The 24,901-nt window shown below is 42.7% G+C and overlaps 1 protein-coding gene across 7 annotated transcripts in view; it reads right to left on the bottom strand.

Annotated features, from left to right (window-relative positions):
* LOC147124839 (lysine-specific demethylase 4C-like) overlaps nucleotides 1-24,901 on the bottom strand; it is a 645,681-nt gene that overhangs the window by 496,294 nt on the left and 124,486 nt on the right. For all 7 annotated transcript variants that reach the window (XM_085993864.1, XM_085993875.1, XM_085993908.1 and 4 more), the window contains 3 exons: nucleotides 22,782-22,831; nucleotides 15,304-15,407; nucleotides 6,412-6,549 (listed from right to left, as the gene is read on the bottom strand). In XM_085993864.1, the coding sequence (XP_085849990.1) occupies nucleotides 6,412-6,549; nucleotides 15,304-15,407; nucleotides 22,782-22,831 (292 nt within the window). The remainder of the gene's footprint in view (nucleotides 1-6,411; nucleotides 6,550-15,303; nucleotides 15,408-22,781; nucleotides 22,832-24,901) is intronic.

The raw sequence follows: 24,901 nt of genomic DNA, 5'->3' as shown, positions 1-24,901 counted from the left end.
ACTCAGTGAAGTAACTACTAACACTACTAACAATAACCAGCCCCAGGACAGTGACATCGTAGCACAGAGAATTCGACCCAACACAATTGTCACTGAGCAAAAGGAAAAATATCTGTCATATTGGGCATAAACAACAAAAAACCAAAACAAACTCAATTGCTACTTGGCCCTAAACAGACAATACAACATGGCTGAATACCTGACCACGGGTTAAGAAAAACCTTGACTACGTACAGACTTAGTGAGCATAGCCTGGCTATCGAAAAAGGCAGACACAGACTGACAAGAGAGAATAGGATATGCTCTCACTGCAGTCAGGGGGTGGTGGAGACAGAGATGCACTTCCTCACAGCTTGTGGAAAATATCAGGGCATAAGGGAGAATTTCTACCCAAAATTCACAAAAATATGCCCGGAATTCAGAAATTTGAATGACGACCAAAAACTCCCATACCTACTAGGGGAACAGAGAAATTGTGTAACCTTAGCGGCACACTATGTTACAGCTTGCCATAAACAGAGGGACAACCATTTAAATCTAAGAAAAGAGTATATATAAATTATATGAATGTATATTTATACACTCAGGGATATATCTGTTTATACACTGTATGGATAGATCTGCGTTTATGTGTTCAACCATAAATGTTTTTCGGTGCTTTGGCAACATAAGATGTACCTTGTCATGCCAATAAAGCGATGTGAATTGAATTGAATGAACTGGGGCGGGGGGGGGGGGGGAAGGGGGGGAAAGAGAAGAGAGACAGACTGGGGGGGGGGGAAGAGAGAGAGAGACTGGGGGGGAGAGAGAGAAGAGAAACTGGGGGGAAGGATATATATAAATGAGTTTGTCTGTCTGTCTGTGTGGGAAAGAGAGGGGGGGGGGAAGTGAGCGAGGGGGGGAAGGAGCGAGGGGGGGAAGGAAGCGAGGGGAGAGAGAGGGAAGGAGCGAGGGAGAGAGAGAGAGGGAAGGAGAGAGAGGGAGGGAAGGAAAGAGAGAGCAAAGGAGAGAGAGAGGGAAGGGGAGAGAGAGAGAGAGAGAGAGAGAGAGAGAGAGAGAGAGAGAGGAGAAGAGAGAGATGAGAGAGAGAGAGAGAGAGAGAGAGGCAGGCCTTGGTGACCTGGAGCCCCCGTGCGCCGCCGCTCACCTGCTCGCTTCCCTCTCCCCCGGGATCTCGGGTGTTTGATGGGACAGTCGAGGGAGCTTTACTCGGTATCTAACCTGTGCTGTCGCTGCCCTGGGAGTTTTTGATGGGGCAATGCAGAGGAAGCTTTACTCTGTATCTAACCCAGGCCCCGCCCACACACACCATGAAACGCCCGTGACGCACCGCGCTTCCCCCGTAGGATTGGTCAACCATCACGTCACTCAACGCTAATGAGCGGTAGGATTGGTCAACCGCTAATGAGCGGATTTTGTCCGTTTTTTTTTAAAAAGTAAATACGCCTATGACACTCCCCTGATTGGTCAACCGCTAATGAGGTTGGCAATTCACCTCACTGTTTCTCTCAACAACAACAAAACCACTCTTACCAGTCATCTGAGATGCCAATGTTTGTGTCAAAGGCTACCAGATTTGGAAATTGAACAAATGTGGATGAAACTTCAAATGAAAGGGGGGGAAAAAAAACACCTTGGGCTTGTTTCAGACACTACTTCAGATTTTTGAAGGAGAAAGCCAATTAAAAAAAAAGTGCATTATTATTGCTAGAGAAGAAAAGTGACAGTTAATTCCAAAAATAAAAATGCAAAGCGGAGAGAGCTTCAATGAGCTGCCACAGGAAAGATAGTGGCGGTTTGCCAACAGCCGGCCATTGGGGCGGGGAAGGCGGGAAAAAGCAAGAGCGCAAGTGGGCGGCGCGTGAGAAACAGGGAGCGAGAAACAGGGAGCGCGCCAGAGTTTGAAATCAAACAAAACCATTGGAGAAAGCACGTGATCGCTTTCGCCCGCCCGCTCCCTCCCTCCCCGGGCTGGGACACTGAGAGCGGACTGAGTAGGGTGAACCCCATGGGCAGGGGTGGGGCGGGGTGTCACGTGGTTCTCGGAGCCGGGTTTGCCAGACTCCCTCCGGCAGTTGCTGGGCTGGGACACAGAGCGGACCGAGTAGGGTGATACCCAGGCGGGGGTGTCACGTGGTTCTCGGCGCTGGGACACTGAGCCGAGCCCCGGGACCAGGCCGAGGGGGGGAAAGGCCGAGTCCCCGGCCCGCGGCCGCAAACGGAGCCGAGCCCCGGGACCAGACTGAGGGGGGGGGGGGAAGGCAGAGTCCCCGGCCCGTGGCCGCAAACGGAGCCGAACCCCGGGACCGGGCCAAAGAGGGGGGAAAGCCCGAGTCCCCGGCCGCAAACGGAGCCGAGCCCCGGGACCGGGCCGAGGGGGGGAAAGCCAGAGTCCCCGGCCCGCAGCCGCAAACGGAGCCGAGGACCGAGCCGAGGGGGGGGAAGCCCGAGTCCCCGGCTGGGGCCTCCAGCTCCACAAGGTGGGGAGACCTTCCCTGGAAGACAACTGAGTTCCTTCATACTTGAAATGGATCACTTCATTTCTAACTGTTCCTAAATACTATTTAAAACTGAATTAATTTGTTCTTTTCCTTAGTTCCCTGTATTAAAGTTCAGGTTTTTAAGCACCCCATAGCTAAGACGACAACTGCACTACATGATCTGGCATTAAGCCATATAGAACAGGAGGAAGGTGGCAGCTGTTAAAATGTGAATAAAAGTAAAAGCCGAGGTAAAGATGGCCGAATTAACGGCAGTTTGAAAGATTAGGCCCCGCCCACACACGCCGTGAAAGGCCCCCCCGTGACGCAGCGCGCTCCCCCCATAGGATTCGCCAACCTTCACGTCACTCAACGCTAATGAGCTGTAGGATTGGTCAACCACTAATGAGCGGAATTTTGCCGTTTTTTGTATACTGTCCGAACAATTTTTGTCTGACCAAAAAGTCAATACACCTATGACGCTCCCCTAATCATAAGCTTTCTTTTGATATAACATATGTGTAGGTACGCTCTATAACTTTTGAGTGATGCACAGACAGACCCTTTTTTTTTTAGATAGATAGTAGATATATATATTTTTATATAAGATGGATGTATATTGTACAAATAGACACACCTTTCCCAATGTGTGACCCTATTCTTTCCCTCCGCACCCACCCCCCCAACTCCAGAGACATTTGTCTCTCTCGTAGGCATGTTCAAAATTCAACTAGCAATTTTTTTTTTAATCAATCTTTTAGCATGAAGAAAGTCTGTATCTCTCCCTCTCAGTCTCTCTCCCTCTATTTCAGTAAAATACACTTTTCCAGTTTATAGAACATAAAAAAGCTCCAACAGGTATGCAATCTGAAAAATATATATTTTTTGCACACAGACACACGGGGCAATTTTGCCAATGGGGACGTGATGGAGGCGGGACTGCTGCTCGTCGGGTTTTAGTCCCGCCTCCATCGACGTCTGGCCAACCCACACTATTTTCCCTTGATTAACCTTGTTAAGCCCGCCCAGCGGGCTTAGCAGGCCAATTAAGGGAAAGCTGGTTACTGGTGATGTCAGCGAGTGATGTTTCATCTGTCAAGAACTTTTGTCAGATGAATTGTCATCATCTGACAGCTCTGTGAAGATGTCAAACACACACAATCTGTCTTCGAAGTTGAGACCTGGGACACAGGCTTACTTAGAGATCTGTCCTGAGCAGGAAGCAGAAGGCTGATGCATTTGAGAATGCAGCAGCCATTCTGCTTTCTCTGCCGGTGAGATGAGGGACTCCCAAGACCTGAAGGGATGAAGCCTGGAGGAGGAAGCAAAAGGTAAGTAAAGCTTTTAAAACACTTAAGACTCACCTCACACACATGCACCCGTCACTCACCTACACACTGGACATCTCGGCCCCTCTGACCCCCGCAGACCCACGGCTCGCCTCGTTGACCCTGGCGAGGTTCGGAGCCGTCGGGAAGCCCACTTTAGGTGGCAAAATAGGGATTATCCAAAAAACTGCCCGTTAACAGGCAATTACTTGGCACTAATCCCCTTCCCGCCTCGAGGAGGCGGCTCGCCACGCGGTTCGGATACTAGCCTCCTGGGAAGATGGCACGGAGGCGGGTTGGGGGCAGGATGGGTACCCGCCCCCAGATTCTGCCATTTTCCCAGCAGTCCCGCCTCCATACCCACCTCCCCTGAGCTGGCAAAATCGTCCCCATAGACTTTGGCCCAGAATTTGCAGTGGGTGAAACTGACCGCAACTTCAGGATTCAGCACACGTGCATCCCAACACGGAAATCCTTTAATTGCGGTCAGTCATTCACTGCTCCGACACTGGCTGCACTGTGGCCCTCTGCCACCCGCGCCCCCCTCCCCCCATTTCCACAATCACTGTAATCAGGGAAATCAGTGAAACTGACGAAAACGTGGGCTTTTCTGTGGCAATATCACTGTTAAATACCCCATTAAAAGTTAGACTTTGTTTGATTAGGTGTAACTGGGGTTTTAACAGCGTATTAACTGCTAAACAAATGTTACGGCCCTGAAAAGCTCATTTTAAATTTGTGAAGTGTCAAATTAATAAAAATTACAATTTTTAAGAAACTTTAAAAAAAATGTTTAAAGTTTGTTCATCTTTATTTTAGACTTACCCCATGTTAAGAGCCCCAATCTTTGTTTTGCTCTCTAACATTTTTAAAAAGTCAGAATAAAGGAGCTTGTTCACTTCCTGGTTCACTGTCTGAGAGAATTCCGCATTGTGATTGGCTGCTTAAACAGCTTGTTGATGTCATAGCAGCTCACGCTACGGATTTCCCACTCAACTACACTCATCTCAACTGAACGTTGGAAAAGCCGAACTTCTCACCAGAGAGCGCGAGATCTTTGTGGGAAGCTTTCTTCGGGGCCAGCGGCGAATGTCTTTGCTTCGCCGCTGACCGCAAATTACGGGCCAATATATTTTTTCCTAAATAAAAACACTCAATTTATTTTTTAACCTGACTAAAGTTTTTTAAATTTGTCCACTAGCTTTTCTTTCCATAACTTTCCATCAATTCTTAAGGAGACATGTACATTTTGTTGTTATTTATTGTGCTTTATTTTACATTGCAGCTGGCTGTTTGTAATGGCCTCCAAAACTCCATCTAGCTCACTTTGTAAAAGCAGCTGTAATCAAAAGGAAAACAGAAAAAAACAAACTCATCTTTATCTTCATGCAAGAATTAGAAATATTATATGTAATGTTCCATGTTTTACATCAGTACCTATCCACCACCGTCAATGAAATCACAATCTCCCTTGCACTCTGCCAAAAGATGCTGAATGTATGTTCTGGACACAGACTTTGAGCCCTCCTTAGCATGCAGACTGGAAATTCCTGTTCCCAGATGGTTATCAGCCAGAGTGAGCAGGAGAATAGGAGCACATTGACCAAAACAGGTGGAAATTGTGACAGCATACAGCCAAGAAATTCTGCACCCTGAGAGAAGACTGGGAAATCTGAAATGGTATTCAATCATGGCTAGTAGAACAAAGACTGCTGAGAGAAAACAATACCCCCAGCCTGCACAAATTCTGGGAAATGATGATGCATGCAGAATTAGACCTTCTCCAATTAATGATAACACTCATGAAATACAAAGTAATATTTCTAATTTACTGTAGCCAAATAATATACTGGGCTATCCAAAGAGGTCACATATTGAATTACAAAGCTAAAAATACAGATCTATCACCATATTTTGGTACAATATTTAACAAAACAAATTCACACAAAATTGTCAAAAATGATAGTCTGACTGAATGCAAAGGAGCATTGGTGCTTAATAATGTTTTTTTAAATTCAAACTTCTGTTTCCATGCTGGGGATATAAATTGGTATCTTTTAAATTAATATACTGTAATTTGCAAAATAAAAATGTAATTCACTTTCCATTCATTTTTTTTGTTGTAGTGGTGGGAATGGGTGCTGTTGACAACACCTTCACTGTATGCTGTGCTGAGGTTGAATATTGTTTAGAATATGTACTAATAGAAGTTCAAGGATGTCAACAACATGAGGTACAGTAGTGAGACAGACAACTGCTTGGCAGGAAGTTTACAAAAGGTTAACTGATATTATTAAAGACGATGGATTTCCATCTAGGTCTATCCTTGATCCAAGAGGAATTCACATGTGAAGCATATTTTTTGGGAAGAGGGGGCAAGGGAGGGAAAGAGTGAGGGCCTTTAGACATATCTGTAATTTAGAGAGCAATTTATTAAAATCAAAAAATAGACTTCAATGCTTTTCTTTTTCTGTGTGCACAGTGATTCAGCAGATATGGCTATCGTAGAGTGGAGATGGTGGTTAATATTTTGAGATCTTCAGTTACTGTGAGACACAAAAGATAATTAATACTTTCCACTTGCATTCCTTGCTGTCACTTACTTGTTTAGCTATTTTTCCATAATCAAGCCATCGAATGGTAGCAAAGTTTGTTGACTCCGCACAGTTGAATCCATGGTTGAAGCCAGCATGGTACCCATATGGAAAAGTGATCATGAACTGCCCTGCTTCTTGTGTAATCTGCATGAAATAATGTACAAAGCAGCTTGAAGTTGGAGAACTATTAAATTTCAATTCAGGATTCATAATATACCTAATTTTTATGGGTTACCGTAACAGAATAGCTTTTGGATTCTTTATGTATTATATCATGAAAAACAAGTTTCTACTGACAATGCTTACATACTACACAACTGAAGAACAAGAGGATGGGCAACTGTACCCTACAAGGAACAAAGTAATTTCAATTAATTTACATTTTTTTTTAAGAACATTTCAGTAACTTTTTACTTCGATTGCTTGGTGTTGTGTATACAGTGCAACTCTTCCAGAAACCAAGTTATGCCACTTTCTCTACTTCTGAGATATTTCAACCATATTATTTAAGTAATGTATTTGCACATTAAAGCTTTTATATTCTTCTATTTTAACTGTTGCCAGAGAAAGGGAATGAATGAAGGGTGGGGAAGGAGAAAACAGAACAACTGGCAGTTTAACAATTTCAGTTACTTAAGGATGATACTAGGAATAATAAGGCTATAGCCTGACATTTGAATAATTCTATTACCATAACATGTATGTTGATTTCAACATTCAGGTGAGCAGCAAAGAAGTGAACCAGACCAGAGAGATTGGACTGTTAGTAATCAAAGGACTGAATTCAAAAGATCTACAGTTGAAACAGTAAAGCAATTTAATGCGTTAAAACACAAATAGCAAACCCCGTTTTGTTTAGAAGACTAAAATATTCATGACGTTATAACATGCAATAGAAATATTCTATGTGCAGGTTAATGATCTTTTTGTATTTAGAATATGTCCATGTGGTGATATACTTTTGAAATCTTCAGACTGGAATAACATTCTGGAAAAGGTATGTTCAAAGATTTGGGATTAGAGTTGCAGTGGTATCCAATGTACTTAACAAGGAAGTAATTGCATTTCTGAGTGCCAGTATCTCAATACCTCCACCAATGTTCTGTTTTACAGGTGTTACTGGTGAGCGCCAGCTCAGCTGTCACCCATTTCTCATTGGTTAACTTATCAGGGTTCAACACATTTCTGTTTCAGTGACACAAGAGCAGCTAGCTCAAGTCTATTTTTCAGCTCCTGTTCTCATTGCACTGTTATTCAGAAATGCAGGCAGGAACATAGTTCCTTCTTTTTAGTACTTGAAATGATGGTTTTAATTCAATTTTAATGTGTTTCACCACTGCCTGGCCTTTTCTTCTCTTTAGACTCCATGAGATAAATTCTTCAATTTGGTCTGGCAGCACCTTCAATAAGTGATTGTTTTTAAAGTTCCAGTTTTACTGCACTAATGTATCAAGTAGTGCAGTACAGGTAACATTAAGTATTTTTATGAATATACATAAGGTGGTAGTTAGGCCTAAGAAGCCTGTCCCTTTTCAAAGGAATTTAACCCCTTCTCACGATATCCCTCAAACCCTTCCCTCTCCAAGACAGACTCGGGTAACATAGATACATACAAGATAGGAGCAGGAGTAGGCCATTCGGCCCCTCAAGCTCCGCCATTCAATGCGATCATGGCTGATCATCCAAATTCAGTACCCTGTCCCTACTTTCTCCCCATATCCCTTTAGCCTTAAGAAATATATGTAACTCCGTCTTGAATATATTTAATGAATTGGCCTCTACCGCCCTCTGTGGTAGAGAATTCCACAGGTTCACCACACTCTGGGTGAAGAAATTCCTCCTCATCTCTGTCCTAAATGGCTTACCTCTTATCCTTAGACTGTGACCCCTGGTTCTGGACTCCCCGCCCATCGGGAACATCCTTCCTGCATCTAGTCTGTCTAGTCCTGTTAGAAATTTATAAGTTTCAACTAGATCCCCTCTCATTCTTCTAAACTCCAGTGAGTATAATAAGCCCAATCGACCCAATCTCTCCTCATACGTCATTCCTGCCATCCCAGGTATCAGCCTGGTGAATCTTCGCTGAACTCCTTCCATGGCGAGAACATCCTTCCTCAGATAAGGCGACCAAAACTGCACACAATACTCAAGATGTGGTCTCACCAAGGTCCTGTACAACTGTAGCAAGACATCCTTGTTCCTGTACTCAAACTCTCTCGCTACGAAGGCCAACATACCATTTGCCTTCTTAACCGCCTGCTGCACCTGCATGCTTACCTTCAGAGACTGGTGCACAAGGACACCCAGGTCTCGTTGCACTTCCCCTTCTCCCAATCTATTGCCATTCAGATAAGAATCTGCCTTCCTGTTTTTGACACCAAAGTGGATAACCTCGCATTTATCCATGTTATATTGCATCTGCCGTGCTTCTGCCCAAATCATACTGGAGTTTCTCTGCATCCTCCTCACAGCACACACGCCCACCCAGCTTTGTGTCGTCTGCAAACTTGGAGATATTACATCTAGTTCCCTCGTCTAGATCATTAATATATATTGTGAATAGTGCGGTACCCCACTAGTCACTGCCTGCCACTCGGAAAAAGACCCGTTTATTCCAACTCTTTGCTTCCTGTCTGCCAACCAGTTCTCTATCCAAGTCAATACCTTGCCCCCAATCCCATGTGCCTTAACTTTACACGCTAATCTCTTATGCAGGACCTTATTGAAAGCCTTCTAAAAGTCCAAATACAACACATCCACTGGTTCTCCCTTATCTATTTTACCAGTTACATTCTCAAAAAATTCCAGTAGATTAGTCAAGCGCGATTTACCTTTTGTAAATCCATGTTGACTTTGTCCGATCCTATCACTGTTTTCCAAGTGCTCTGCTATTACATCTTTTATAATGGACTCCAGCATTTTCCCCACTACCGATGTCAGGCTTACCGGTCTATAATTCCCCATTTTCTCTCTACCGCCTTTTTTGAATAGTGGGGTAACATTAGCTACCCTCCAATCCATGGGTACTGTTCCAGAGTCTATCGACCCAGGCCCATTAGTTTAACATCAGTAACAGGTAAGATGCTTGAAGGAATCATTAGGAATGCAATATATGAATACTTAGATAGAGGGACATATCAGGAACACCCAACATGGCTTCATAAAAAAGTCATGTCTTACAAATCTAATTGTATTTTTTGAAGAAGTTACAAAGTTGGTAGATGAGGGAAGTCCAGTAGAAATTGTCTACTTAGATTTCCAAAATTCTTTTGATAAAGTACCGCATAAGAGGCTTCTCTATAAGATCGAAGCCTCTGGTATTAGTGGTAATATATTGAGCTGGATTCAGAACTGGCTGGCAGGACGTAGGCAAAAGAGAGTTATAGATGAATTTGTATCTGTTTGGAGACCGGTCACCTTGGTGCCCCGCAGGGATCAGTGTTGGGACCATTGCTCGTTACTATTTTTTATTAATGATCTGGATGTAGGTGTAGGGGGCATGATCTGCAAATTTACAGATGATACCATGATCTGTGCAAGTGTTAGAACTGTAGATGATGCTCATCTGCTTCAGCCAAATCTTAATGCGTTGGGAAATGGGGCTCAAGACTGGAAAATTATGTATAACTTGGATAAGTGCAATGTTATGCATGTGGGCAGGGCAAATGCTCAACATTCATACACCCTTCAGGGAAAGGCATTAAAGACGGTGGAGATAGAAAGAAATTTGGGCATTCTAGTGCATACATCCTTAAAGGTACATGAGCAATGCAGTGTAGCGATAGCTAGAGCAAATAGGGTGCTGGGGTGTATCCATAGGACAATTGAGTACAAGACGAGGCATACTGTTTTGTCCTTGTACAAGACCTTAGTCAGGCTGCACTTGGAATGCTGTGTCCAGTTTTGGTCTCCTCACATGGTGGGTGATATTGAGGCTTTGGAGAAGGTGCAGAGGAGGGCCACTAGACTAATTCCCAGTCTAAAGCATCTTGGTTATCAAGAAAGGCTAAAAGAGTTGGAACTCTATATGTTAGAGAAGCGTAGACTTAGAGGGGATTCTGATTGAGGTTTACAAGATCAGGAAAGGGATAAATTGTGTTCCAGCTGACAGTTTATTTCAATTAAATAGGATAGGCAGGACCAAGGGTCACAAATCTAAATTGTGCAAGGCTAGATCTAGGTTAGGTGTCAGGAGGTGGTTCTTTTCCTAGAGAATAGTGGACCTCTGGAACAGGCTGCCATCTCTGGTGGTGGACACGGACTCCCTGAATTCCTTCAAGCGAAAGCTGTATTTGTTTCTGGCTGGGGCGGAGGTCAACTCTCAGAAGGTAGGTACTGCAGGGACTTCATGGCCAGAGTGATCTCCTGGACTAGTTTCGATCGCCTAGATGGATCGGAAAGGAATTTCCCAGATTTTTCCCCCCCAAATTGGCCTGGATTTTATCATGTGTTTTTTTTGCCTCTCACGGGAGATCCCATGGTTTGGGGTGGGGTGGAGTGTATATATATTGTGATACACAAGGTATCGCAATTGTGTGGGACAGGCTGGATGGACCAGAGGGTCTTTACCCATCCGTCATTGTTCGTATGTCCAGAAACCTATATAATTGCCTTTTGCATCCATTGATATTGCCCACTTCAATGGTCTTCCCTGGTAACATATTCCACAAATCTATTATCCTTTGGGTGAAAAAGACCGGTCTATTTAATTTTTAACTCGAACAACTTAAACCACTCAGCAAATCTACTTTGTAAATTCCCTTCATAATCTTGAAAATGTAGTTGCTTAAACTGATTGCAATAACTCTTCACATAGCTGAAATAGAGGAAAGTACAGCTCTACACATACTGAGCAGCTTGTGACCAACTGAGATTCTGAAGTTAGTAAAGAATTCAGCTCCTTTCTATCATTAGAGATAAATGCAGTACAACAGACGGCCACCTACAGTTATCATCTTTTTCAGGTGGTCTTGCTACCTACACAATAACTGACAATTTTCACAGATGCCAAACGTGCAGTACAACTGGGGCATAAGAGGAAAGACACTGCACATTATCTGTGGAACCCATCCTAAATTCAGGTGAGTATATTACTCATGAGATAATTCCAGCACAATCTGAAATGACAAATTATACTCAGTTCATTTGATATTCTTGACCTGCTAGATTCAGCTGTAAAGTGTGCAAAGACAAGAGGAACAATTTAGCAAATCTCCAAATTTAAAACTAAATACAGGAAAAGTTCTCATATCCGGCACCGACGGGACTGGCGTGATGCCGATCTAGCAAAAGTTCCGGAGTGGTGAGCGGATTATCTACCCAGGCTGTTTTTAACTAAGAAAAATTTAAAAATCAAGAAATGTGCAATATACAGTAATTGGGTACTCACCTACAGAATGTTGTTAAATGGATGGTGAAAGATGCTTGATTAAGTACAGTACTGCCAGTTGATGGTAATCCATAACTCTTTAATAACTTAACAGTAAAACAAAACTTATAAACGACTGTGCAGTGCACCAAAACTTAAACGACTGTGCAGTACAGTATAAAGTACTGTACGGTGGTTGACTGTACACTTATTCCAAGCCAACTGGTTCATCAGGATCATGCACTTCAACAGATTCTTCAGGCACTTCCGGTGCTCCAACTCTTTTGGAAGCTTTCTTAAACATGTCCCGGATGTCTGCTTACTTAGTGGACTCTTGCCTTCTTTGCAGAAAGGTAGACTGCAGAATATGGAGCTGCATAACTTCTTGGGCAGAATAGCAAGAACGGCTTTCAGTAAATTTGATGAATGAAGCAAGATCTGCTGCAGCTTTAGCCCAAGAAATCTTGTTCACTTCAGAAATCTCATCGTCTTCATTTTCCATCACACTTTCCTTTTCTTTCCTTGGATTCAAAACATTCTCCATTATTTCATCATCACTTAGCAAATGCACAACAGCAACTTCTCTATCGGCATCAACCCACTGCTCAATTATCACTTTCACTGAGGTGATGTAGAGGGTTTGCTGGGCTTACATCTTTCACCATGTCAGCCATTTCCATTACTGCAGTCTTCCGCGGACGAACATTGAACCCACGAAATTCCTCCTCTGAAGAAGAACCTTCAGCAAACATTACAGAAGGCCACAATTTGCACCAGGCTTGTCTCAAAGTGTGACCTTTCACCAATTTCCAGGAACATGCAACATTAAAGATGGCATCTTTAAGATTGTATTCCTTCTGAAATGCCTGAATAGTACCTGTACTGTCATCTTGGCTTATCAGTCTACGTAGGAAGTCTTTCTTGTAATGACACTTGAGATTTTGGATAACGCCCTGGTCCATGGGTTGTATGAGAGACGTTACATTTGGTGGCAAATAAATGGTGAAAATATTTCCAGAAACCAACTCGGATTCATGCGGATGGGCTCTACAATTATCCAGCAATAAAATGCATTTGCTATCTTCAGGTTTCCTTATTCTACGGAAATGTTCCCTCACAGATGGAGCAAAAGTATGATGGAACCAATTTGAAAAGATTTCCTTATCCATCCAAGCATTCGCTTGAGCTTTGTACTCAACAGGTAAGTGCCTCACATTTTTAAATGCACAGGGATTTTTATACTTCCCAATGACGAGAAGTTTAACCCGGTGTGATCCAGCAGCGTTCACACATGTTAGCACGGTTACACGATCTTTATTTTTCTTGTAACCTGAAGCATTAGCCTCACTAGCCCCAGCAAGTGTTGATTCTGGCAAAAACCTCCAAAATAAGCCAGTTTCATCAGCATTGTATAGCTGTGCTGGCGACAAATCATGTTGCTGCGCAATCCGATTGAAATAATCGCAGTATTCTTCTGCGGCATCGTGATCAGCTGATTTCTTCTCCCCGCAAACATCGAGTCGTCGTATCCCATGCCGTGCCTTGAAGCACGATACCATCAGAGAAAGCACACTTGTCAGTGAGCTCCATCTTTGCATAAAAATCCTTCGCTTTTGATATTAGCATGGGTCCGGAAATCGGAACACCCTCTGAACGCTTCAGAGCAAACCACTCATAAAGCACGGTATCCAGCTCTTCAAGCTTAGGCTTACGAAGCATGCGCCATTTCTCTACACTCTTAGATGTCTCCGAGCTTGCATAAAACTTGAGCAGCTTATCCTTCTGCGCTTTGATGTCGTACATTGTTGACAAACCGATTTTGAATTCTTTCATAATGTGCATACGCTTCACTCCCATTTCTAGTCGTTTGCATATATCAATTTTCTGCTTTAAAGTTAACACCACTCTCTTCCTTTTGGTTGGATCAACTTTTGGGATTTCCATAATGCAGTCCAATGAGTTGCAACAGCGTTGGAGACACACAGTACTGTACTGGAACCCCGAAAACTGGCGGATCAGAAGAGGCTACCGGCAGCGTTGGAGACACACAGTACTGTACTGGAACCCCAAAAAATGGCGGATCAGAAGAGGCTACCGGCAGCGTGGGAGGGTGAGACTCCTGATGCAGGGTTTCTGAGGTGTTCCGAGTTCCGCTGGCGCCAAGAGGCCGAGTAGTGGCAGTTTGTAGAACTACCCCCACTGACGAACTCGGCAACCGTTGGAGACTCGGACACGGAACCGGCAACATTGCCGGTTACTCAGGCGCTGTTTTCGGGGGGTGAATTCTGCCGGTAGAGCGAGTTTTCCGGACATACAACCTCCGGTTAAACCAAAGTTTCCTGTACATGGTTAAAACTAAATGAACGCTTATGAAAGCTTGAAACTGTATCATCACTTGTATAAAAGTGACACACACACTAATAATTCAACTAGCAATTTTGTGGTTTCATTGCTATCAAATATTCAGATTAGCAGCACTTCAATCATTTTAAACCCAGCCTTGCAGCTTAAACTGCAAAAATCAATGTCCACAAGTTTTGATTTTATTATTATTTATTGATTAACTATTTCAGATCAGATGTGTAATCCATTTATTCCAAAGAATTCAAAAAACGTCAAATATTTTTTAACCAAAATAAGTTTGCCAGTTTTGGAGTTAAATCACAGGAAAAAGATTAAACGAGGTTCTAAGTAAACAAGTCTGAGTGAAGAACATTTTTAAGGAAATTGTTCCTGCTGCACACCTCACATTCCTGCTGAAATGTCTGGCTGAGACTGGAAAACTCAGTCTCATCTCTATTGAAAGCCTGAATGCAGTTATCAATAGGAATTAAGATTCAAACTCAGGACTCCAATGAGAGTCAAATGTTTTGAAGTTGTGCCTGCCCCTCAAACTCAAAAAGATTGTCAACAGCATTTCTGTTAAAATATTTAACATTTGTTAAGTCCTTTTAAATTTGCAAAGTTAAAAAATTCCCTGTGCATTAACTTCATCAAATAAAGAATAGCACATCTAAAAAGGTAACTAATTTAGCTTTTTTAATTTGCTATCCTACATTTATATAGGATAATTCCCAAATTGCACCTCCTTGAGAAAATGCACCAACTTGCTTATGATCTATCATAAGTTCTGCAAATCCAAACAGTAGATTTTTGTTTAAAATGTGAGGATTACTTTGTGTACCTATCTTACTGACATCTTCCAAAACATGGCACATGGGAAATAACACACAAAACAGCCTTTTAAACTTAAAACTTTTTCTTTAAATGGCCTTTTGTCAAAATCCCTAAATTGGGATACGAACCAAAGCATTACCCAGCACACTAATTTTTCAAAAAACATATCCAATGGTGTTATTCAACTATATTTTGTTACCATCTAATAAAGGAGACTTCATCTTCGAAGTCGTGAATTAGTATTCATAAATACACTTTTCATATCGACTAATTCCAGGATTATGGGGGTAGAAAGGCAGAGAATCCATACAAAAAGATTAGTGCTTATTTTCTTTTATACATATATTTAATACCTTGTCAAAAGGAATCCCATACTTCTTTAATATTGAAGGAGATATAAGGGTCATCTTGTGACGTAGGAAAGCATCACATCCTTGGGAGCTACTTGGAAAGAAACCTGTAAGCAACAAATATTTTATAATTAAATTGTTTATATGACAATAGGGTGATTCATTTTCTCTTACAAGTTCATTAGAAGCACTAAGCAATCCTTCCTGCCACAAAGGGAACATGTAGAGAGGGAACACAAAAAGCAACTTCATATACAGCTGTTTTTAACAAGCTATCTTTGAAGATGCTTTCCTCCATCTTTGCTCGTGTTTAAAACAATGCATTTCAAATAGATTTACCCCATTAGCTCTATAGAAACCATCAAGTTCCAGCTCCTTTCCCAAATGCACCAGAGAAATGTTTGTTAAAACAAATGTATCCAAGCAATCATGGAAGATCTGCCAAAAGGTGGATTCGGCCTTGATCTGTGGTCCCAAAGAAGTGCAATCCGAAGACTGACTATGAAATCCCACACTAAAATCAGTGACTGGTGACTGGGAAAACCTATTTTCCACTGAGAGATGGGTTCCAAAGATTCATTTACACAACACTGAAGACTGAGAAATGTCATTCTTGATCATCAATTTCCGATCGGATGTGCCATGATGTGAGTTAGGGGAAGGGACAAGACTTCAGGAGTAGTCCAACACCAGAGGAAAAAAAACAACCACTGCTAGTTAGACACTGTTTCACATTTCATACTGGCCTTGGAGCTGCCAGAAAGCTAGTAAAACAGCTTCCTGGTCACTCCGAGGACAATATGAAATGCCATCCTCAACTGAAACAATGGAGCTGCCCAAAGATGCTGATGCCTTTTCCCAAACTGATGTCACAGAAAAAGCTCAGGAGGGAGGTGGAGTCTCAAAGTAGCGCACCTCCTTGAGAAAACATTGGCCCAGAACTTGGTGTCGGGGGCTTGCCGCGCGTGCAAGCCCCCGATCTGCACTCACCCCGCGCGGACATCTGAAGCCCGGGCCTGCTTGCATTTCCTGTGACAGGCCCGGTTCAGATGTCAGCGCGCAGTGCTTACCTGATCCAGCGGCGTAGTTAGTGCAATGTGCCAGCTGGGATCAGGTGAGCACTGTACAACCAATCAGGGGAGGGGAAGGTTCATTCATGAGTTTGAGAGTAAGAACTGTCAAACTCATGAAAACTACGGGGGCCCAAAACACTATTTAAACTTTAAATAAAAATTTAAAAAACATCCCAATCATTAAATTAAGTATAAATAAGTTTTAAAAAATAACTTAATTTTTTTTTGAAAAAAAATAAATTTTTAATAAAAAGGGTCTAAAACTAAACTTACCTTATTGTAGATTCTTTAAAATAATAAACCTGTGGAAAAAAAATTCTAAATTACACTAAAACACCACTTACCTGTAAAAAATAAATACTTACGTGTGCTTTTTACAAGCGTAAAGACCAGAGGCCTTTAGACATGCGCAAATCCCCCAAAACAGAGGAAATCCAAGACGCACGCGCTGCCCCCTACAGCGCACGCGCTAGCCTCTTCACCTCTTGGGTTAGAGGAGAGGAAATGCCGGTTTTCAGCGCATGCGCTGTGCATGCTGAAAACCAGCATTTCCTCCGGCCAGACGCGTGAGTACCCCTTCCGTACTCACGCATTTGGGGAGGAATTACTGCCCCATTATGCATTGCTGAACCAGTACAGTTCATCTCCATAACTTTTTTTTTTAAGATTTCTGAAGGGACATTTGGTTTCACTTTCTTTTCCCCCTACCCCCACATTCAATAACAAACAAACTCAGGGATGCAATTAATATTTAAAAATTTCCCTCAATTTGTCATTTTGATTTGGCAGCTTATATCAATGGATCACATCAAAGCTCTGCAGTCCTGCCACAAGCAGTTGTGAATGGTGGTGGACCATTAAACAACTAATGGGAGGAGGCGCCATGAATATCCCAATCCTCAAATGATGGTGGAGCCCTGCACGCGTGTACAAAAGACAAGGCTGAAGCGTTTGCAACCATCTTCAGCCAGAAGTGCAGAGTGGATGATCCATTTCGGCCTACTCCTGAGGTCCCCACCATCACAGAAGGTCCTAGTTCTTTCCTGGTTCGAGCAGAGTTGAAGAATAGTCTAAGGTTCTCACAATGACAGGTAACCTGCTCACCAATGCTCAGTTCGGGTTCCGCCAGGGCCATTCATCTCCGGACCTCTTTACGGCCTTGGTCCAAACATGGACAAAAGAGCTGAATTCCACCAAGGATCCCTAGTAAAACTGAAGTTAATGGGAATCGGGGGGGGGGGGGGGGGGGAAATGCTCTACTGGCTGGAGTCATACCTAGCACAAAGGAAGATGGCCATGGTGGTTGAAGGTCAACCATCACAGTCCCAGGACATCGCTGCAGGAGTTCCTCAGGGCAGTGTCCTCGGCCCAGCCATCTTCAGCTGCTTCATCAATGACCTTCCCTCCAACATAAGGTCAGAAATGGTGATGTTTGTTGATGACTGCACAGTGTTCAGCGCCATTCACAACTCCTCAGATAATGTAGCAGTCCATGCCCGCATGCAACAAGACCTGGACGACGTTCAGGCTTGGGCTGATAAGTGGCAGGTAACATTCGCGCCACAGAAAAGCCTGGGAATGACTATCTCCAACAAGCGAGAATTTAACCACCACCCCTCGACATTCAATGGCATTACCATCGCCGAATCCCCCACCATCAACATCCTGGGGGGGTCAGCATTGACCAGAAACTTAACTGAACCAGCCACATAAATACTGTGGCAACAAGAGCAGGTCAGAGGCTGGGTATTATGCGTCGAGTGTCTCACCTCCCGACTCCCCAAAACCTTTCCATCTACAAGGCACAAATAAGGAGTGTGATGGAATACTCTCCACTTGCCTGGATAAGTGCAACTCCAACAACACTCAAGAAGCTCGATACCATCCAGGACAAAGCAGTCCACTTGATTGGTACCCCATCCACCACCTTAAACATTCACTCCCTCCACCACCAGCGTACCGCGGCTGCAGTGTGTACCATCTTCAAGATGCACGGCAGCAACTCGCCAAAGCTTCTTCGGCAACATCTCCCAAACCCGCGACCTCTGCCACCTAGAAGGACAAGGGCAGCAGGCACATGGGAACACCACCACCTCCAAGTTACACACCATCCTGACTTAGAAGTATCTTGCCGATCCTTCATCGTCGCTGGGTCAAAAATCCTGGAACTCCCTACCTAACAGCACTGTGGGAGTAACTTCACCACACACACTGCAGCGTTTCAAGGCAGCAGCTCAGCATCACCTTCTCGAGAGCAATTAGGGATGGGCAATAAACGCTGGCCTTGCCGGTGATGCCCACATCCCATAAACAAATTTAAAAAATGAATGATAAATATTATTTGGTAGGTTATAAAATCAAGAGTGCATAACTTCATATCGCAACACAGGGACTGAAACTGCAAGAAGAATTTCAAAATGGTAATTCAATATTAACACTACCTTTATATCTAGAGCATAGGACAGCAACAGATGGAGGGAAAAATAGAGTTGCTGCATTTATTGGACGGAAAGTCTAACATCTTTTAGATAAAATATTTGTAGGTGTCAGAGTCAATCATGATTTCAATGAAAACAAAGATGAAAGCACCGAAGCATAAATGGCAAGCGTGATAATTACAATGTGCAGACAGGATTACTGGAAAATAGAAATGCTTTCTTTTAATTTCCAACCAAGCAAAAATGACCTAGTTTTTCAAAAACTGTCAACTGACCTATTCTTCCATATATTGATGGAGCAAAATAAAAATCGTTCAATGTTATTTGACTTATTGTAGTTTGCTTAATGAAAGTGTTGTAATGAGATGTTTGTTTTCATTTATGTAATACTGCGTTAGGCAAACCATCGGAACTTTCATATTTCAAAATATATTTTTACTTTCAGTCGTGTCACTGTTCACATAAACCATATAGGGGCAAGGGAAAAGCTGAATTAGTTCCTATCAAATACATATATATAGCACAATAGCAAAATACCACAGGTGCTGGAAATCTGAAATAACAACTGACATATATATAGCAATTAGCTTTCCCCTGCTGTTACTGTACTGATTTAAAGCCAAGATTAATCCTTTGACTGAAATTTCCCTGGGACAGTGTTATTTGCTTTTAATTTACACACTGACTTTCAGCCTAAAACTATTATACTCATGCTATTCCTAATAAGGTACATTTTTTGTTAAAAACAAAATCCAATTTCTTCCCCCCTTTCCTAAAGATGTTGGTTAGTGTATCTACGGGTACTATCAGCTCTTCGATACCTCATTCATACAGCCTAGCTAGTGAGTGTCGCCAAGCTATTTAACCACATGGGGCATGATTTATCATTACCTGACGTTCAAAGACAATTGCCTTCCAGCAAGATTCACTGGATGGCCACCGGGAAAGGGAATCCTGTACGTTTTCTTTTTCCTCCTAGCCCAGAGACACCAGGGCAATTATAACACAAAACTCAGCAAGGACCAGGGATCAAATTTGGCACCTTCAGACGCCATACCGACATGGTACCACACCAAGCAGTTCATTTACCCACCTGGTCATCACAGGAGCTACTGCATAACTTCATCACTAATATTAACCCTAAACTACTACAACAAACACAACTTTAAATTAGAATTTAAACACTAATTCCACTTGCCTTGTGATCCCCATTTTATTTTTAAACTTTAAATTAAGTAGAAAAGAATGCAATTAAACGGTTCTGTCTTTCTTAAATTTTTTCCCTCAAACATTAGGGGAACTATTTTCCGTTTTAAAATGAAAGAAAAATTATTTTACTAACCTACTATAAACTACTGATAGTTTAGTAATAGAAATTTTCCTTAAGTTTACATATGAGGAAAAATAACACAAAGTTTAAACATTTTAATTTAAAATGCAAGTCTTTTTTGTTTCACTAAGTTAAAATAAGCAGGGACTAAGGCCAGAATTTTCCGGGGTGGTAGCGGGTGCGATCGGAGGTGGGTCGGGTAGGAAATTTGAGCAGGTCAGGAACCCACTGTCATCCTGCCCCCACACAGCTTTCACCCAGATGCGTCCGTCATAGTGGAGCCGACTCAACCGGCAGCGGCGGGGTTCACAGTGCTCGGGAACCATGTCTGTCAACCTGAGGCAGGAGTTCAGTGGCCATTGCTCCAGCTGATTACTTGACAGCATCAAATTTACAGTAAAAGCTCCCACCTGACAGATGATCACTTTCCTCAGCAGAAGCTGTTGCTCAGTCCATTTCCAGCACAGATTCTGCAGGCTGCAAGTCTTTCCAGCAAAGTCTCCATCCAGTGTCAACTTATTGGAAGAACTTTCTCACCATTGACAGAATGCTTCTGTCATCTGTACTTCACCTGCCATCAATTCCATCAACATGGGAGCCCTTTATACTGTCTCACCTTGGTCCTCAGAATTGGACCACAATGAGCCCCAACACCAGCAGCACCAACATCCACACCAACCTTCTCTGCAATCACCTGATGCTGCACAGGACAAAGGTAATCAGCACCCGAGCACATTGCTGCCCGGGAGGCCAGGGATGGACTCATCATGGCCACATTGTTAACTTGACGCTGTACACCCATATGGCTGCCACATGTGCCAGGTTGGCACCACCCCACACCAACACCATAAAGCATCCCTACAATGACCAAGCTATTCCTTTCACACGCATCACCATTGCAGGGGGTACCATGGTGTCTCACCATGCCACTTCCAAAGGTGCACACAAATCTGTCCAAGAATGCAAAGTGTCAAAAATAAAGATTTTTATGTTTGACACATTAACAGAAATTTTACATAAACATTGGATAAAACACCCAAGTGGCTACGCTTGTGTGTTGTTAGTTGGTATGATTGCATTATGAGGGTGAGTGTGAGGGATGGGGATGTGATAATGTAGATAGAGAGAGGGATGGGTGGAGATGCAAGGTATGTTGGTGTGAGTAAGGATGTGCAGGAGTAGGGAAGGGAAAGTAGAGTGATGGGGATGCGAGGATAGGCACAGCAGGATGAAGTTGAGTGTGGCTTTGTACCAACAATTCCTGATCTAATGAGATCATTGAAACGTTTGCGACACTGCACCCAGGTCCTCCTGACCACATCCCTGCTTGTGACCTCCCCTGCAATCTGCAACCAGGCTGTCTTGGTCTCCTGGGGAGGTCTCTTCCGCCCATCGGAAGGGAAGACCACCTCCCTCCATATGCTGGGTACTGGGTGCAGCCCTCTGCCTCAGTGCAGTCAGTGTCAGCAACATTCTAATGCTGTAGTACTCAGACAGCACGATGTTAGACTAAACGTCAAATCTAATGTGGCCATGGTCCTTTAAAAAACCCAGCTGAAAATGCGTCATCGATGACATCACCAGACCCGCACCATTTAATTGGGCCGGGTAACGTGCTGGGCGGGGCTTAATAGGCCCTATTAAGGGAAAGTCTTTCAACAGCGGGATGGAGCCAGCAGCGGGGTCGCGACCCGCCATGAGACCGTCCACACCGGACCCGGCCAGGTAGGCAAAATTCCAACCTTTAAGTTCGAGTGGGAAATAAAAATTCCTTCCTAGAGTTTAGATTTCATTATAATTCCAAAGGCCAGCAATGCCAAATTTATCTGATTTTCAGTTCTACAAAGTTTACTCAACATTTTTTCTTCCATGTACTAACTGCAATTCTGGATACAGCCAAACTTAGTTAATTATCAAATTTCAATTTGCAACACTTTTTTCAGAATTTTAATGTTTTTTAAAAAAATATTCTCTGACAGACTTTCAATTACAACATAGCATAGTAACATATGCTAATCCTAAGGCAATTTTAAATTCATAATGCATCATCCCCACATATATATATGTACCTATCAGCATAAAAAACTTTCTACTTCCAGTGCCACCTAGGACCCCAAATTTTCATGCAACACAATAGGTGCCAGTGGAGGAAGCACAAAGCGTTGTCCTCCATCCTGCTGGACTTCCAATGGGCCCTCTGTAGGGCATATTGTAAAATAACAATGGGAAGTGCAGCACTCACAGGTCACAGATCTCTCTTCTGCAGCACAAGCAACGTAAAAGTGACACTAGTAACCACTTATTTTCAACCTTGGGGAGAATAATTTGAGAACCCAAGTGCAAAGCATGGCACCTTACATCCACAAACCAAATTCAAACAAGTTTACAAGTTTGTAGTAAAATACCATCTACTGTAGTTATAATTGTTGCTTTAATACAAGAGGTTTGGATTGGTTGTGCTAATTAAAAATAAATTATATAAAAAAAGATAAAGATGCCCAATCGCAACACCCCCCCCACCTCTCCAAATTTATAGTTCTGCACCAATGAAACAGTTACAATCAGAATATGCCAAATACGGTGAAAAGGATACATTCCAGTTGGAAATTTGATGTATTGCAACATTTTGTAATTCATTACCTTGTGCAAGACGTTCCAGTCTCTTCCCCTGCTCCGGAGGTATTGCATACCTGAAAATGAATCAATGGAAGTGTCAATTCAACCCTTTTCAGAACTGGGTTCTTACTCTAACTTAACACAGACCAAAGACTTTCTCTGGTATAATGAAAGCATCCAGAACATTTTTCAACATTACCAAGACAAATACGAAACCACTGGACATGTAACAACATTCCATAAAACACAGGACCAGTGTGTGAATATTTTCATACACTATTTTACAAATGTTAGTGTAATCATTCAAGTTTAAAGAGTGATAATTAGAGAAGAATTGTGCTATTCATATACATCGATTATAATCCTATATTAGATTTAGAAATTTTAATTATCAGCAGACACAGATATATAGAGCCTCACATCACTCAGTCAGATCCACATTCAGTTAGAGCCAAGCTGAATCTGGCAAAAACTTGCTGACACTAATTATTAGTCACTTCTGCATAGTTACATTTCTAAACCAGATGCTATAAAGTGAAAAAACCTGTAAAAGCATAGCAGAGTACTATTATGCATACATTCATTTTCTGTGAAGGGCACACATTCTCTGTATTCCCTCCAGTCATTCCTCTGCCACAGAGTGGTCACTGAATTTGCTCCCAGGCCTTTCTTTAGTTTGCTACCAGGAAGCACATGCCTCTTCCTTGGACAGCAAGGCACAGATTTTATACGGAAGTGAATGGGAAACTGAGCTTCCAACTTTTCAAATCATGCCATTATCCTGGTGTTCCCGACACGCAACACAGCCATGCAGCTTCTAACCAAGTAACTCTCCAAAGACTACAATAAGATTTAATTATCATACAAACTTACAGCACAGAAGGAGGCCATTTGGCCTGTCATGCCTGTACTGGCTCTTTGGAAGAACACACTCATTCTCGCTTTCTGTCCGTCCAAAGTACCGATCCAACACCCTTTTAATATTACTTGTGGAATCAGCTTCCACCACCTATTCAGGTAGAGCGTTCCAGATCCCAACAACTCGATGAAAAAAAATCTCATCTCCCCTCTTGAATCTATGACCTCTAGTTATTGACCCACTCGCCAGAGGGAATAGTTTTTCTCTATCTCCTCTATCAAAACCTCTCATCATCTTGAGAACCTCTATTAGGTCACTTCTTAACCTTCTATGTTTCAAGGAGTACAGTCCCAACTTTTCCAACCTCTCCTCATAACTGAAGTCCCTCATCGCTGGTAACATCCTGGTAAACCGCCTCTGTACCCTTTCTAAGGCCTTTACATCTTTCCTGAAGTGTGGTTCTCAGAATTGTCCACAATACCCCAGCTGAGGCCTAACCAGTGATTTATAAAGGTTTAGCATGATCTCTTTGCTTTTATATTCTATTCCTCGATTTATAAACCCAAGAAACCCACATGTTTTTTTAACCACCTGATCAACTTGCCCTGCCAACTTTAAGGATTTGTGTATATGGACACCAAGTCTCTCTGCTCATCTACACTTTTCAAAATCATTTATAGTATACTGTCTTTCCATATTTATCCTTCCAAAGTGCATCACTTCACACTTCTCCACATTGAACTCCATCTGCCATGCTTCTGCCCATTTCACTATCCTGTCTATCTTATCCTGAAATCTACAACTATACTCATCACTATCTACTACTTTGCCAAGTTTTGTACCATCTGCAAACTTTATAATGCTGCTCCCTACACCCGAGTCTAGGTCGTTTATAAAAATTGAAGAGTAATGAACCTAAAACTGACCATTGGGGAGCACCACTGCAAACCAGCTCCCAGTCTGAAAATCATCCATCCACCACCACCCTCTGCTTCCCGTCACTGAGCCAGTTCCAGATCCATACTGCCACTGTGTATGCCTCCTGTGTAGCACTTCGTCGAATGCCTTCTGAAAGTCCATATATACATCTACTGCACTACCTTGACCAACCGTCTGTTACTTCATCAAAGAATTCAATTAAGTCAGACACAATTAATTGTGTGTTTAAAATGATAAAAGGATTGGATAGCATACATACAGAGAAGCCATTTCCTCTGGTCAGGGAATCCAAAACAAGAGGGCACAACTTAAAATTAGAACTAGGCTGTTCAGGAGTGAAATGAGG

The sequence above is a fragment of the Somniosus microcephalus genome, chromosome 1, assembly GCF_052327205.1.
Source record: "Somniosus microcephalus isolate GS21.2 chromosome 1, FLI_Smic_1.0, whole genome shotgun sequence".
In the NCBI taxonomy this organism is placed as follows: domain Eukaryota; kingdom Metazoa; phylum Chordata; class Chondrichthyes; order Squaliformes; family Somniosidae; genus Somniosus; species Somniosus microcephalus.
Note: the sequence above shows the minus strand (reverse complement) of the source record. Positions and strands in the feature narration are given on the sequence as shown.